Source organism: Notamacropus eugenii, chromosome 6 (genome assembly GCF_028372415.1).
Source record: "Notamacropus eugenii isolate mMacEug1 chromosome 6, mMacEug1.pri_v2, whole genome shotgun sequence".
Lineage (NCBI taxonomy): Eukaryota > Metazoa > Chordata > Mammalia > Diprotodontia > Macropodidae > Notamacropus > Notamacropus eugenii.
In genome coordinates, this window is record NC_092877.1 from 299,085,724 (window position 1) to 299,099,850 (window position 14,127).

At 36.8% G+C, this 14,127-nt stretch overlaps 1 protein-coding gene across 2 annotated transcripts in view; it reads left to right on the forward strand.

The window, feature by feature from the left end:
• FAM117B (family with sequence similarity 117 member B) overlaps positions 1-6,482 on the forward strand; it is a 110,555-nt gene extending 104,073 nt beyond the window's left edge. For both annotated transcript variants that reach the window (XM_072617309.1, XM_072617310.1), the window contains exon 8: positions 4,335-6,482. In XM_072617309.1, coding sequence (XP_072473410.1) covers positions 4,335-4,653 — 319 coding nt within the window. In that variant the 3' untranslated portion in view covers positions 4,654-6,482. The remainder of the gene's footprint in view (positions 1-4,334) is intronic.
• Positions 6,483-14,127: the final 7,645 nt, after the last annotated feature.

Here is a 14,127-nt window from a genome sequence, read left to right on the forward strand (position 1 = left end):
CACCACCCAGGACTGTGACCCACATCAGCCACTGGATTCCCCCACTGTCTGTAGGCTGAAAGCTCCAGAAGCAGCTCCCACATTGGGGCTGGGGCCAGACCAGGTGAGAGAGCTGTCCCACCCACCTTTGAAGGTATTTCTGGCATTTGTAAGTTGAGAAATCTAGAGATTGCGGTGTGGCGCAGTGATCCTGTCAGTCTTTTTGAGTCATGACTTTGTTGTTCATTATGTTAGTAATCTTGACCAGTACTATTCTTCTGCAGATGCTCTGAGCATGATATCTTTGCCTTTATCCACATTATTGGTAAAAATGTTCAGTGACTTAGAACCAAAGTTAGCCCTCCGGTACATTTCACTGAAGATCTTCCTTCAGGTCCTTAGCTATCTATCTCTTTATGACAACTCTTTATGTCTTTTTAAATTCACCCATCCAGCTGTCATGTAGCACACAGCTCATCTTGTCAAGAAGAAAAATATCAGGGTCTTTGATGCCTTGTAGAAATATGGATTAAACTACCGTTCATCTGTCAGTGGCTGAATATTAAGAGTTAGAAAGAATCTTAGACACTGTGTAATCTAACCCAGGCCTAACAGTGGTCATTATTCCTTTGCTTAAAGATCTGAGGCGAGAGGACCCATTTCACTTTTGGATTGCTCTAAATTTTTTAGGATATTTTTCCTTGTATCAAGACTGAATTTGTCTCCTTGCCACTCCCTGATAACCTTTTTAGGTATCTTCCAGATCTAAATTTATGATTCAACCATAACTCATTATTCTGCCCTCGATTAACTCTGTCAGAAAATGAAATGGGGTTCATCTCACATGCTCGCTACTCATTGAAGCCTCGCTTGTTCTTAATGTTCTGTGGGTTTTCCCCTTGGACACTCTTCAGCTATGTTGACTTGAATAATGTTCCCTCCTTTTCCACTGGCTTTCTACTTGCCCCTTTCTCATCTCCTTTATTTGGTCTTCTTCTTGTAGGTCCAGCCCACACCTTTGTGGGTGATTGCCAAAGTGACAGCCTTGGCTTCTCTTTGTGCCCTTACCTCCTTGAAATAACTTAGCTGTTTTATTTTCAGGCCTGACCTGCACTCTGGGTCCAGATCTCTTACTGATAAAGAATGCCATCACCTTGATATCTCCCAGACTTTGAGAACTGAACGTATCAGTCAGTCAGGAACCATTTATTAAGTGCCTACTCTATGCCAGTTATGTTGCTTAACACCAGGGATACACAAAGACAAAAGTAAACCAGTTTTTGCTTCTAAGGAACTTTACATTCTAACGTAAATAAATGTATGCATACAAAATAGGTGCAAAGTGTGTGAAACAAGATTGTTTTGGGAAGAAGACAATTATCCAAATAAGGCCAAGTTTTTTTATTGTTTCCAAAGGAAACAATACATTGATAATCTGATATTTTAATTATTTATTTTTAGTTTTAGACATTCACTTCCATATGATTTTGAGTTTTAAATTTTCTTCTCCCTCCCCAAGACAGTGTGCAATCTGATATGGGCTCTACATCTGTAAAGAAGAATTAGAACCAAGGGGAAAGAACCACAAGAATAAATAATTAAAAAGAGAGAGAAAGCAAATAGCCTGCTTCAGTCTGCATTCAGATGCCATAGTTCTTTCTCTGGATGTGGACAGCATTTCCCATCATGAGACTTTTGGAGCTATCTTAGATCCTTGCATGGCTGAGAAGAGCGAAGTCTGTAAAAGTCTTCAAACTGTGTTGCTATGACTTTGTACAGTATTCTCCTGATTCTGCTCACTTCATCCTGAGTTTAACAAAACTTAACCACAAAACAAAAACTTGTCTTTTCTCCAAAATTATTTTTCCATCTAATTTCCCTTGGTGATCTCATTAGCTTCCCTATTTCTCAAATCTACCTATCGTGTCCCAAACTCTCTGCTGATCTCTGGTCTTGCTTCTCCAGCTGCTTGTCAGTCATCTCAAAACAGATACCCCTTAGACACCCTAAACTCAAACTTATCTTTCCCCCACATACACCCAGAACCCGCCCCTCCTCTACCTTTCCTTATACATGTCTGATATAGTACTCTGTACACAGTATGCATAATGTACATTTCATAAATGTTTGCTGAATAAAGTTAAAATGAAAGGAAGTGTCAGAACAGTGGAATATGTGATGTCAAGGGTCAGCAGCTTAGAGAGGCAGCAGGAGGTAGTGAAAAGTGGACTAATAGGAGTCAGGAGACCTCCAGATGAAACTGCTGCTCATTAGCTGTGTGTTGTTAGACTAGTGATTTGATCTCTTGAGTTTGCAAATCTGTAAAATGAGGGTTTGGAATAGATCTCTAAAATACTTTCCTTCTGGAATTCTGTGATCTAGATTGAGTAAATGGGTCTAAAGAAGCTAAGTTTTTTCACTTATCACTACTGCTAGGGATGAAAGCTATAAGAATTATGTAGTATAGCATGGTATTTATAAATCTAGGTCTTAATTTTATGTAGACAAGCATAATTTAATTTTGATAGATGATTCCTATTAGGAAATTTGTTTCATCAAAACACTGTAAACTCTAAAATGCTATTTAATTGTGAATTACTATTTTGTAATAGCCATATGAACCTGGGTTCTAATCAAAGCCAGAATACTGGGGGAAAGCGGGGAGGTGGAGTAGGAAACAAATATAAATGCTTTTAGGAAACTCCTTTGCAAAATTTCCAGATTAGTAATCTCTGCATTGTCTTAACTCCATAGCCTTGTTCCTGACTTCACTACTGTATTTCCTGATGATCATAGTAGTTTTTGTGTTGTGTCAGTAAAAGATTTTCTAGTGCCAAAATTTATTTTGAAACCTTTAAAAAATAAATCAAGCTGCAACATAATATATAAAGATAACTTTTTACCAAATTTTATATTACCATCTGAAAATGATTACAATTATTGGCTTTGAATTATATAAAACATATTGAGTTTCTTACCCAATTTTTCTGATTTCAGAACTCTGTCTTGATTATAAGATAGAAATAGAGTCAAGTCTGATGTTAGACTTTCAAAGTGAATGATTCAAAAAAACTTAACATAGCTTTAGCTTTTTAAATACCACAATTTAAGCAGAGAGGCATATATCCTGAATCTGCTAGGGGAACACTTTAGCATTCAGTTTTAATGGGAAAAATGAAAGATATTTGAGTCAGATTTTTAAGTTTTTAATAAATCTTGTACTGTTTAAAAATTCTTGAAACTTACTTCAAGTCAAAAGCCTTATTGGAGTTTCTTTGTGTTTTGAAAATTTGGAATTTCAGCATAAGAAATCTTGATGTTTATAATTTTGAATATTATGAACTAATGCTTACTAGGATAGCTTAGTCAAATAAAATTTTCTGTATCTAAGACTTACTTGGAATTTTTATTTTTTAACTTGAGAAGGAAAAAATTGCACTGGTTTTTCCTAGAGTAATTATATCCTCCTGAGAGATATTATGTGTAATTTCTCTAACACCTTTCCAACTCAAAGGAAATAAAATCTGTACCCTTAGACTCTGAATGAGTGTTTCTCCTTCAATCAAGAAACCAAATTAGGTCTATGAATAGTTTTCCAAAAGAGCACTACTACAGCAGTGGGGATACGGGGCCCCAGTCAGTAGGTAAGGGACAAGAATTTGAACTGAGGTCTTCTGAATTCCATGTTAGTGCATTTCCTCCTTAGTGGGGAACCTTCAGAAAACACTCTAAAAACAGAGCCCACTCTTGACTTTATGTTGCTTAGAAAATCTACGATGAATGGATCCTTTCTAGTGAGCTTCTGAAGATGCTTAAGGTTCCTATCTTGGCAATAATTTTGTTGATCTCTGCAGTGCAGAACAGGTACTCTCATAACCTGTGTAAAATGTTAGTTTTATTTTTTTAACAACCAAAATTTATAGACATTTCCAGTGGCTGTAATATTGGAAATGCAATATTATTGTTTATATAGTCTTTAAAGAAAAAAAACCCAGCCCTAAACATTACTGGTTTGTATTTCTTTAGGCCAGTGTGATCTATTTATACATATGTGTGGCCACCTCCTAAATTGGAAATCTGGGGTTATCCATTCCTTATTGCTTTTATGGAGGGTGATTTTTCAAGAAATTGGCAGCTGGGACTGTTGTAGTTTTCCCCATTCCACAGTAGCATCACAAATAAGTCCCATTTTTTTTAGTGCTTTTTTACTCTAATTACTTAGAATGTTTTTGAGAAGAGGGGATAAGTTTTATACATACATTGATTTTCTTTATGTATTTATAGTTAATTATAGGAAAACTAGGATAGGCAGTATGTTTTGAAGTCATTTTGTTATCTTTGTCTTTTGTGTCTAGGCCAAAGCAACTTCATGAAATCCCAGCCTTTTACTGTCCTGACAAGAATAAAGTGAATTTCATTCCTAAAAGCGGCTCTGCCTTCTGCCTTGTCAGCATCCTCAAGCCCCTTCTTCCCACTCAAGATCTCACCCTCAAGGGCTCAAGCCATGGCCTGACTGTTTCCACTGGCATGGCCCCGACTTTGCTGCAGCCCATCGCCATGGCCTCTCTGTCTACAAACCCAGAACAAGACCGCATTTCTCGAGGAACAAGTACAGTTATACCACAGGCCTCTATACTCCAGCAATCAGGACCATTTGAGGAGGCTGAGGGATAGATTACTGTTGCCCATCCATTGCTCTGGGAAACCAAGAGAACCTGATTGGGAATAAGGTGTGAATGAACATTCCAAATCATGCCTCCTTCCATCAGTGGAGTCTGCCATCAATAGACTCCTAAACGTTTTGATAGTGACATGCCCCAGCTGTCTGTGGTGATGATGTCATGATGAGCTTCCATAAGAAAGCAGTACTCGTGACTGCTGTACCCTATTTGTGAAGTCTCACACTCAGTTCACATCCCACTTTTTTTTTTTTTTTGGCACTGGTTAAAAGAAAAAGGCTGTATCATTCTTTACTTTTGGAGGACCATTTTATCACAATATTTTTTGTGTCTCAAGTTAGACTTTTTAAAGAGCAAACAGATCCCTGCAAACATAATTACCAAAGGGAGAAGTTACTGATGCTGCAAGAACCATCTTTTATATGAAAATGACTATTTTATAATAATAACAGATGTTAATTTTCAGATGCATAGCAGACAATAGGATGTTCAGAAGACATTTCCTTGGCCACTGTTTTTTTTTTGTTGTTATTGTTTCCTTTTCTAGATGTATGCTATTCTCAGCTGTTCTCCAGCTGCTGGGACCAAAGGGATTGTTGAAATTTTCCAGCAATCTTAGTCACTTGACTGTTCTTCTCCCAACCAACAACAAATAAATAAATGCATTGAACGTTTGTATGTAAACACACACACATACACACGTGCGCGCATGCGCACACAACACACACAGCAATATTAGTTCATTATGTGATGTTGTTTTTTTGATGTCAGAAGTTTTGTGCTTTGGATAAACCATCCTTTTAAAAGTGCTATTCCCTCTTCCACATTTAAGATTCCTGTATACCTTTATCTGCATGGTGAAAAAACTACACTCTGGATACAAGTGCTTTAATATGCTATCAGTGGAGTTTTGTTAGAAAATCAATGAGCCAAAAAGTAACTTAACCCCCATTCTTTATCACTATATCTAGGAGTAGGATACTCCCCTTTATCAACTGTGTGTGAAATCATGTGATCTTTCCCCTTTAGGACAAAAATCACTTCTTCAACTCAACCCTCAAGTGTATTGTAGCCCCAGTGATCCTGATGTGGCTGTGCATGGATCCCCCATCCCTTGCTTTTGTGACCTTGCGGTCCGTGTTGTGGATTTATTCAGGGCAGATTGTGCTGTGTCCCACTATAGCCAGTGGTCCCCCTCCCTAAAGGTCACCTTCCTGATCCCAGTGTCTGAGGGTATGGTTAGGTTTGTTGGTTTGTTTGTTTTTTTACATGTAAAGGAAAAAATAGAAAGGAAATTAAAGAGAGGGGGGCTTTTCTCCCATTGAGAGGTGACTCAAGCTTCAGCTTAGGCAAGTTCTAATACAAAAAAAACTGCAGATAGAACCAATAGCTGTAGGTTATTTGATTATCAAAGCAACTCTTAGAAAAATTCCAGATAAAACATTAGGGGGTTTGTAAGGGAGAGCTTGAGGGCAGCTATTTTGCAGTATCAAAGTAAGTAAAATTGATAGAAGCATCCTTTTAAAAACTTCAGTATCTTAATATGCAATAATTTTATATCCCTACAAACACTACAGGCAGAATCCAGTATTGGGCACTTGAAATGGAGAAAACAACTTTACTGTTCAATCAGCCATAGTTTTCTAAGCTCACACAGTTCTGTCCCTTCAGGGAAAAACTGGTAGTAGCAATGTTTCCAAAAGACTGTACCAAACTTGTGTTCATGTTTCTTTCAAACAATTGGTTGATTAACACCTGTTAAGTAATCTTAAAATTATGTGACTTAGCCATATGCATACATTTGAATAAATCTGTTACCCATCAGTTGGTAGGTACAGTGTGGTTGGATACCCTTTTTATCTGAGACTAATTCTGAGTATACTATATCTCCTCATGCAGTTAAGCTTTCAGTTATTCAAGAGCTAATTATCCACTTGTTATCTTGAAGCCCTATTTCTCTACCATCTTGTTTCTGTCTGAGATAATTTACTGTTTGTTAGCTACTCTAAAAAAAAAACAAAACAGGGATACGGAGAGATGTAAAATAAGTCCATCAGTTTGGCCCCTTCTTTGGTAGTGCTTCTGGTGAAAGGTGTAGGAGGAAATTGAAATCAGTGGCTGAGAACACCAGAGGTTCTGGGTAATTTATGAATTTTAATCATCCTTGCTATATTTTCTCTTTCTCTAATACACCTTTCATTTTAAAAAAAAATCTCCTGTAATCCAGGTTGGCTGCAAATTAAATGCTTTTTACCTAGATGTATACCTCTATCCAACATAGACAAGTACATTTGAATGTTCCACATTTACTAAATCTGAAGCATTTTAAAAGTACACTTGAGGCAGATGTTTAAGAATTGCTTTTCATATAGACTTTGAATTTAAGCAAAATCTTATCTAATCTTTGGCTTTGAGAAGAATGAAAATCCCCCAGTAGATTACTTCTTTGATTTCCAAATTAACCTTGAATGCATTCGTAGATTCTGAACTTTGGGTCTTTTTATTTCATTGAATTGATACAGAACTTTGCAGCAGTTGCCAAACGGCTAATTTATGAGCTATTATTAAATAGAATAAAATTTCTAATGGATGAGATTTGGGGAAAATATTAATTTAGAAAATGTTAACAATTTTCCCAAAATATTAAGCAATATATACACATGTATGCATGTGTATGTATATGTATGGCATAGATGGTATAAACTCCACATTCAGGTCAAGGGTCGTAGTTTTAGAGCTAGAAGGGACTTCAGAGGTCATCTAGCTGAACTCCTTAATTTTACAGATGAGGAAACTGAGGCCAAAAGAGGTCAAATGACTTGTCTAGAGTCACATAATTACCAGGATGCTGAGCCAGAATTGAAGTTCACGTCAGCCAGCTCCAAATCTAAGACTTAAAATCAACTGTTCCATTTTGGTGGAGGATTGGAGGTGGAGAGGGGAGATGTTACTCTGAAGAAGATGTAAGTTTTTCTTGCTGTCAGATAACTTTCTTAAATAAAAAGCTGCTTTACTATCTCTGAACCTAAATATGAGGTGGTGTAGTGTAAGGAAAAGACGTACACAAGACTTGGAATCAGAAGAACCAGGTCTGAGTCTAACAGCCATGGTGACACAGTCAGCTCCTCCTGATTGGTTTCCTCATCTGTAAATGATAGTGTTGATTGGCCTAGATGATACCTTCAATACCTTTCAACTCTAGATCCTATAATCTTGTTCCTCAAAGCCCTCTTGGGAACTCAACACAATTTGCTTGTTTTTCTGCCTGTTAATAACGTGACTTAGCATGACCACTAAAATCAGTCTTACATTCTATAATTTTCTCAGTGGGACGTTTAAGAAACTTGTCCCTAAGCTTGAAAATCCAGTTGGACCTTTTAAATGCTGTGATATGAAGAGACCATTTTGTTCTCCCTGTGGAAGAAATGACTGGTGAAGCAGAAAGCATTCATTTTTTCCAGAATGTGGATTTTGCTGGAAGAAGTGATGTTATTCACAAATAGGTTTTTATTACCTTCTGTGTAAAACAAGGCTATTTTTCATTTCTTGTTAAGTGGGACAAATAAAAGCGCCCTAAGTGCCACCATCAGGGTTTAATTTATTACTCTGTGCTTTAAAAAAATTCTATAATAATTAAGATATTGATTCTTAATCCAGTTCTGTCATTGGTGCTGAATTTACCATTAATATTGACCTTTTAAAGCTTAAACCTAGTTCAGAATCTGTTGTCTTAATAGATGAGCAGAACAACCAACAACAAATGGCACACCAGTGATGCTGACAAGAAGAGAATTGTCCCTGGCATTGGGGGGGGTCTTATTGCATCTTTACGTTGAAGGTGTGCACTGTAAGAAGGCAAGATCGTTTTCCTTGAAAAGTTGTCCTGTACGTCAGTGTTGTTAATGATGTTAAATAGTATATGTATAAAAGGTGTTAAGTGTGTACGTTGTACCTGAAGAATTGTTGGTACCTCATGGAAAAAAAGTAGTTTACTTTTTATGTAAAGACAAGGTATCTGTGCATCTTGATGGAGTTAACAGATATTTTTTTTCTTTCCACTGTTAAAAAAAAGTTTCCATGAAAATTTGGATTATATTTTTGTTCCAGAAAATCTTTGTTGTATAAATTGTTGTAAATGGTATGATCTGCAGTGGACTGAGATAAAGAACAGATGCATGTAAAGTAGCGAGACAATGATCTAGTCAGCCCTTGCTTCTTTGCTGTCCTCCCCAGTATAGCCCCAAGAGTAGGAACACAGGAGCTCCCGGATATTGGAAGAATCATTGGTAAATATTAAGGGTTGGCTTTCCAAGGGGTGTCAGTTGTAACTTGAGGTGAGTTTGCTTACTGGGTTGTTTCATTTCACTCTGCTTGGAGCTATTTTTCCATTGATAATGATGGATTATGCTCTACTTTTGACCAGTAGCATGTGTTTGCAAGATAGTCATCTTGGGTTAAGGGTGTGGTCTTTCTCATAAGATACAGCAGACCTTGCTAGTGTCATGCTGTAACCAACTCTGCTAACTAGTCATAGCTACCATGAAGTATATAACTGTTCTAGTAGTAGAGAAATCTGGGAGGCATTGGACCTATATTAAGTGATGAAAGAAACCTCCGTAGCTACCAGTGGCAAAAGTATTAACAACTACTTTTCTTAAAAATTAAAAACTAAATAGCAAAAACATAGTTAAAATCAAATGAAATTAAAAATCCTTTTTATTAGTTAGAATTTAGTAATGCCCATGTAATTTTGTCACGTGAGTTACCAGGCTGGCACACGGTAGGTAGCACTTGTTCTTGTCCTCTCCCTTTCGGTCGCCCCTCTGCAGACTGTAGGATTAGCTGAGATGTGATTTCCAGCATCTCAATCTTCATCTGTCATTGTTGCCTGGTTTGACAGCATTAAATGTGCAAGAAACCTGCATTTGGAAGCTACTGTCATCATTTCTCCTTCAGTTGGTATCTGGAGGCCATCTCCAAAATAGAGTTGTTACAGTTTTCACAGCAGTTCACTGCCATTGTGACATAGAAAGTCAAAATTTTTTTCTCTTGCCAAAGTAAGTAATTTTTACCAATAGGTTTTAAAATCTTGGTTTTTACTGGAAAGCTACATGAGATTTACAGTGTGTTGTTTACAGTCTTTGTCACTACATATAGCTCCTTTTCTTCAAAAGTCTATCTTTGGGTATGCAGAAAAGTTTTGTTAGGAGCTGTTTTTTCTGTTTACTAAGTATGGATTTGAGACTAAGTCTGCAAGGCATTTCTTCTTAGAAGAAGCTTTCAAGCCCAGCCACACCCATCTGATTCACAGCCCTTAAATAAATTCTGCGGAATGTCTTTTGTGTTACATTGATTTCTTTGGTTTTTTTTACAAAACACTTGTAAATGTTAAGTATGCAGCTTGCATCTTGTCTGTGGATGGAATATTACTGCTTTGTGCTGCAACCTTCATGCATGTGGCTTGGATTTAGAAGAAAAAATGGCAGATCTGACTGCTTCTTAGGAATCTTGTGCCTCACCATTGTGAAGATAAAAAGGAAACACAATTTGAAATGATTTTAAGATTCAAAGGCTGTAAAATAGAAGATGCCATTATTCTCTTTAACCCTAAATGCTGTCACTTTTTAACTCAATGGAAATGGTCCTCTGCTGAAAATATTTCAGCTTATAGACTTGACATACATGTAGATATTTTTTAAGGGTGTTGGTGAAATTCAAGAATTTTCCCAGGGTCACAATTTGGGGACAGAAAGTGCCAGATGGAATGCTTTGGCTGGCTTGTTTGCTTTCCCTCTCTGTTGATTAATCTGACAAAGTTTAGGGAAGAGCTAAATACAGAAGGAAAAAAAACCTTTGAGGAAGAGACCCACAACTGACCACCTAAAATTAGTAGACAAATTTATTCTGAGAATTTTTAGTATTTGAAATGAAAAAGCTACTATTACAGATAATTTAGAGAATAGCTCTTTGAGAAAAAACATGCTAACAACAGGATTTCAATAAATACATTTTAAAGCCTGGTTTTTCTTCAGAGAAAAAAAGATTAATGAAAATATTCTTTGTTGGATAATGTTAATCCCTTCATGGGCCAGTTTTAGAGTTTTATTCAGGAGATACAATTGGATTACCTGCATTTCAAAATCTTGGCCTTAGTCAACTAGCTAGGTCTTCCCACTTGCTGCTCCCCTTTTGGCTGTCCTGCTGTTTGCACCTTTAGTCAGAGGTATAGGCATTAGGTTGTCATCAAAGAGATGAAATCAGTTTCCATTGTGTCTCTAAATGAAAATTCAGAAGAGCTTTTAAATCTGCATTCTAGCTATGCCTCACCCAGCCTATTTTATACGTACACATCATTCTTTTGGGGGGGAGTGTTACACTTAAAACGCCTCACTAAAAACCACCTTTTGCTAGGTTATTGAACTAATGCCCATTAAGCTCACCTTCCTTGCAATTTTATTTCTTAAACTTCACATTCTAGACTGGATTGATTTCTCCCAAGGTAAGGAAGTACAAGAAGACTGCCACCTTTAGGGAAGCTTCTTATAAACGAGCAATAACTAGAATTGATCCTGGTCTGTCATCAATAGATCAGGTCATGTTGCCGCTGAGAAAGTCCTGGCTTTGCCTATTCCTCCTCTAAAGTCTTTTCCAGATAAGACCCTTTAGGATATAGTGAAAACACATTGTTTGATTATTCAGTGTTTTTAGGCTCAGAAACAGTAATATGTGATCTTTTAAAGCCAAGAATATTTATAATGAAGAAACCTCAATTTCCCAGTTACTGAGTTTTGAAAGAATCAGTCACAAAAATATCAACTGCCCCATTTTTATTCTCATTGTCATTAAATAACTACATGAACTCAATTAATTTAGCTCCTGGTAAAGCTTCTTAGTTAAAATTCTGATAACTTACAAATCTATCAAGATTTTAATTTATCCTATAAATCACTAGATACAACGGGATGACACCACTTCTGAAGCGTCATCTGAGTTTAGTGAAGTACATAGAAAAGTACGTGTAGCACCTCCAAGGACCTGCTCTATAACGTATGACTACTGGGACAAAGTGGCACTTCTAATGCAAACTTGTTCTGAATGTGCAGCTAAAATTTCATTTCCCAATGTTATTTCATAACTATAAAATTCTATAATTAAAGATTTCAAAAAGTACAAAGTTACATTAATCCCGACCCTAACTTACCTTACCCACTTGGGATTTGGATGTGATCTCCACAGCTATTCATTAGACTTGTTTATAATATAAATCCATTCTTCTCTGCTTTAAAAACATGGAGGAAGACATGTTTCCCCAAGCAATCAGTATAAATGGTGAGGAGCTATTGTTTCCTAAGAATATTTTTCCCATACTCAGAAAGCTTACTGCCTCTTAGTGAGTGCATGATCTAAGTGAGAGGAAAAATACTATCCCACAACTTACTGAGCTATTGCTTTTTAGTCTGCTTCAGACCTCACTGGATGTATTTGTTCTATTAGAATACTTGGAGTAGACGTGCTTGTCAAATCCTAAGTGCTAATAAGCTTTCAAACGATTTGTCTTGGTCTTATCCAGAGTGAAAGATTCTCTACTTGGAAGGAAGGTTTTCAAAGTAGTTCAGGCAGTGCTTCTAAATTGAATCCTTTATACTCTACATGGCTTTTCATACCTTCATAATGGACCTGCTTAGGTTACTAATAAAGCAGCCAATGCTCATTCAGAGGTCACATGGACATGTTTCATGGATGTATACGAAGTAAGAATACATCTAAGGAAACATGAAAAAAATGCAACTATATCTGATGTTTTATACCCTTCTTAAGGATAACATTCCTTAAAGTATGTCAAAGCAGCCATTTTAAGCGCCCTACAGTTCAGTGGAGTTTGAGAGCACCAAAAAATTAACAGTGGTTAACATCGGTGGTCCTGACATCCTTGCTTTGCTCCACTGGGATAGGAGTTGAGTACAAAGCCATAAAGGGGAAAATGCATACTTTGTCAGAACTAAAGCACACTTTTCTTTTGAAGAAACAGGAACAATTGAATGAACATCAACATGAATGTGAGTTCTTGGAAGAACTTTTTAATGAAAACCTCTGTTTTATTTCTACCTATATTTTTAATCCTCAAATAATCCTTTCCAGCACCTTACTGAATTTACTATATTCTCTGGAAATAACTATCTTTTCTTTTCCCCTGAGGTCTTCCTTGGCAGCTTTAACCCTTTAAACAGGATGAGTTATATGCTTTGGCTTACATGAAACCTTCAGTTTCCAAAAATGTTCTCCTGTAGCAGTAAGTTCCTTGACTCCTAAGTAAGTCATATTCTGATCTAGGCACACATGGAAGCAATAGTGAACATGTATGTGATGTTAGTAGGGGAGAACACTAGGTTGGGAATCAAAAATAGATCAAGAAAGGTAGAGGTTTAAAAAAACAACAACACAAACCTGGGACCAAAGAAGGGCACAAGAAAAAAAGGAACAAGCAGATCATGAAACATAGCAAAGAAACCCTATTCTTGTCCACTTCACACACTCATTCACTCTCCCCCACTACTAGACCAATACCACTGTGCCTTAACTAGTCAAAAGATTTTGCGTCAAAACCTGAGTCAATTGTAAAAAAAATTGTTACAAGGACTATAGATCTAAAATTCCCACAAGCAAAATTAAGCCATTTCCCTAATACTAATTGTGTTCTGCATTTCTGCTGTTAGGACTTTTAAGTAAGCCAGTGGAAAAGATATGGGAACAGTACATGCAAAAATCTGAAAGGAGTCTGCTATTTTCAAACAAGACTAACTCAAATTCAGTAAGCACTTAAAAGACACTCTCATTGATTGCTTAGGCATTATTTTTATAAGCATTTCTTTTTTTCCTTCTGGAATGTAAACACTGCATGGCTATATTTTAAGTCTGTGAGATGGGGAAGAGTTTTCCAAATACTTAGCTGGGATAGATAGGTCAACCTACTTTAACCATATTCTTAGTTGAGTAGAATAAAGGTTCCCCTGCTTTTCAAAGAATAAAAAATTAAGCAACAGGAAAACTTGACCCTGGAGAGGAAAATAGCCACTACTTTTCTACTGAATCCTTTCAGACCAAGTCTTTAATCTAGCTTTAAACTAACAAAGTTCATACGGTTCCAGTAATACTTTACCACGGAACTCAATGCCCCTGCTCCTCAAAACTACTTTTTTTAAAGACTCCCAGATAAATCTGCCTGTTCTAGTGCTCTTAATCCACCCACACAACTCCACCAGACAAGGGCCAGGCTCATGAAAAGATCAAAACCACCACGCGGCCCTAAAAAGGTTGTTTCCACGGAAATAAACATATACCCTCACTGAGAATGACTTTACCTTCTCTCTGGGAATTTTAGTACTCAAATGTCTATCTTTGACTCAAAATGGTTTGTTGTACTTGCCACCTCTGATTGGGAAACATTACAAGGTATTAAAGATGTTCCAAC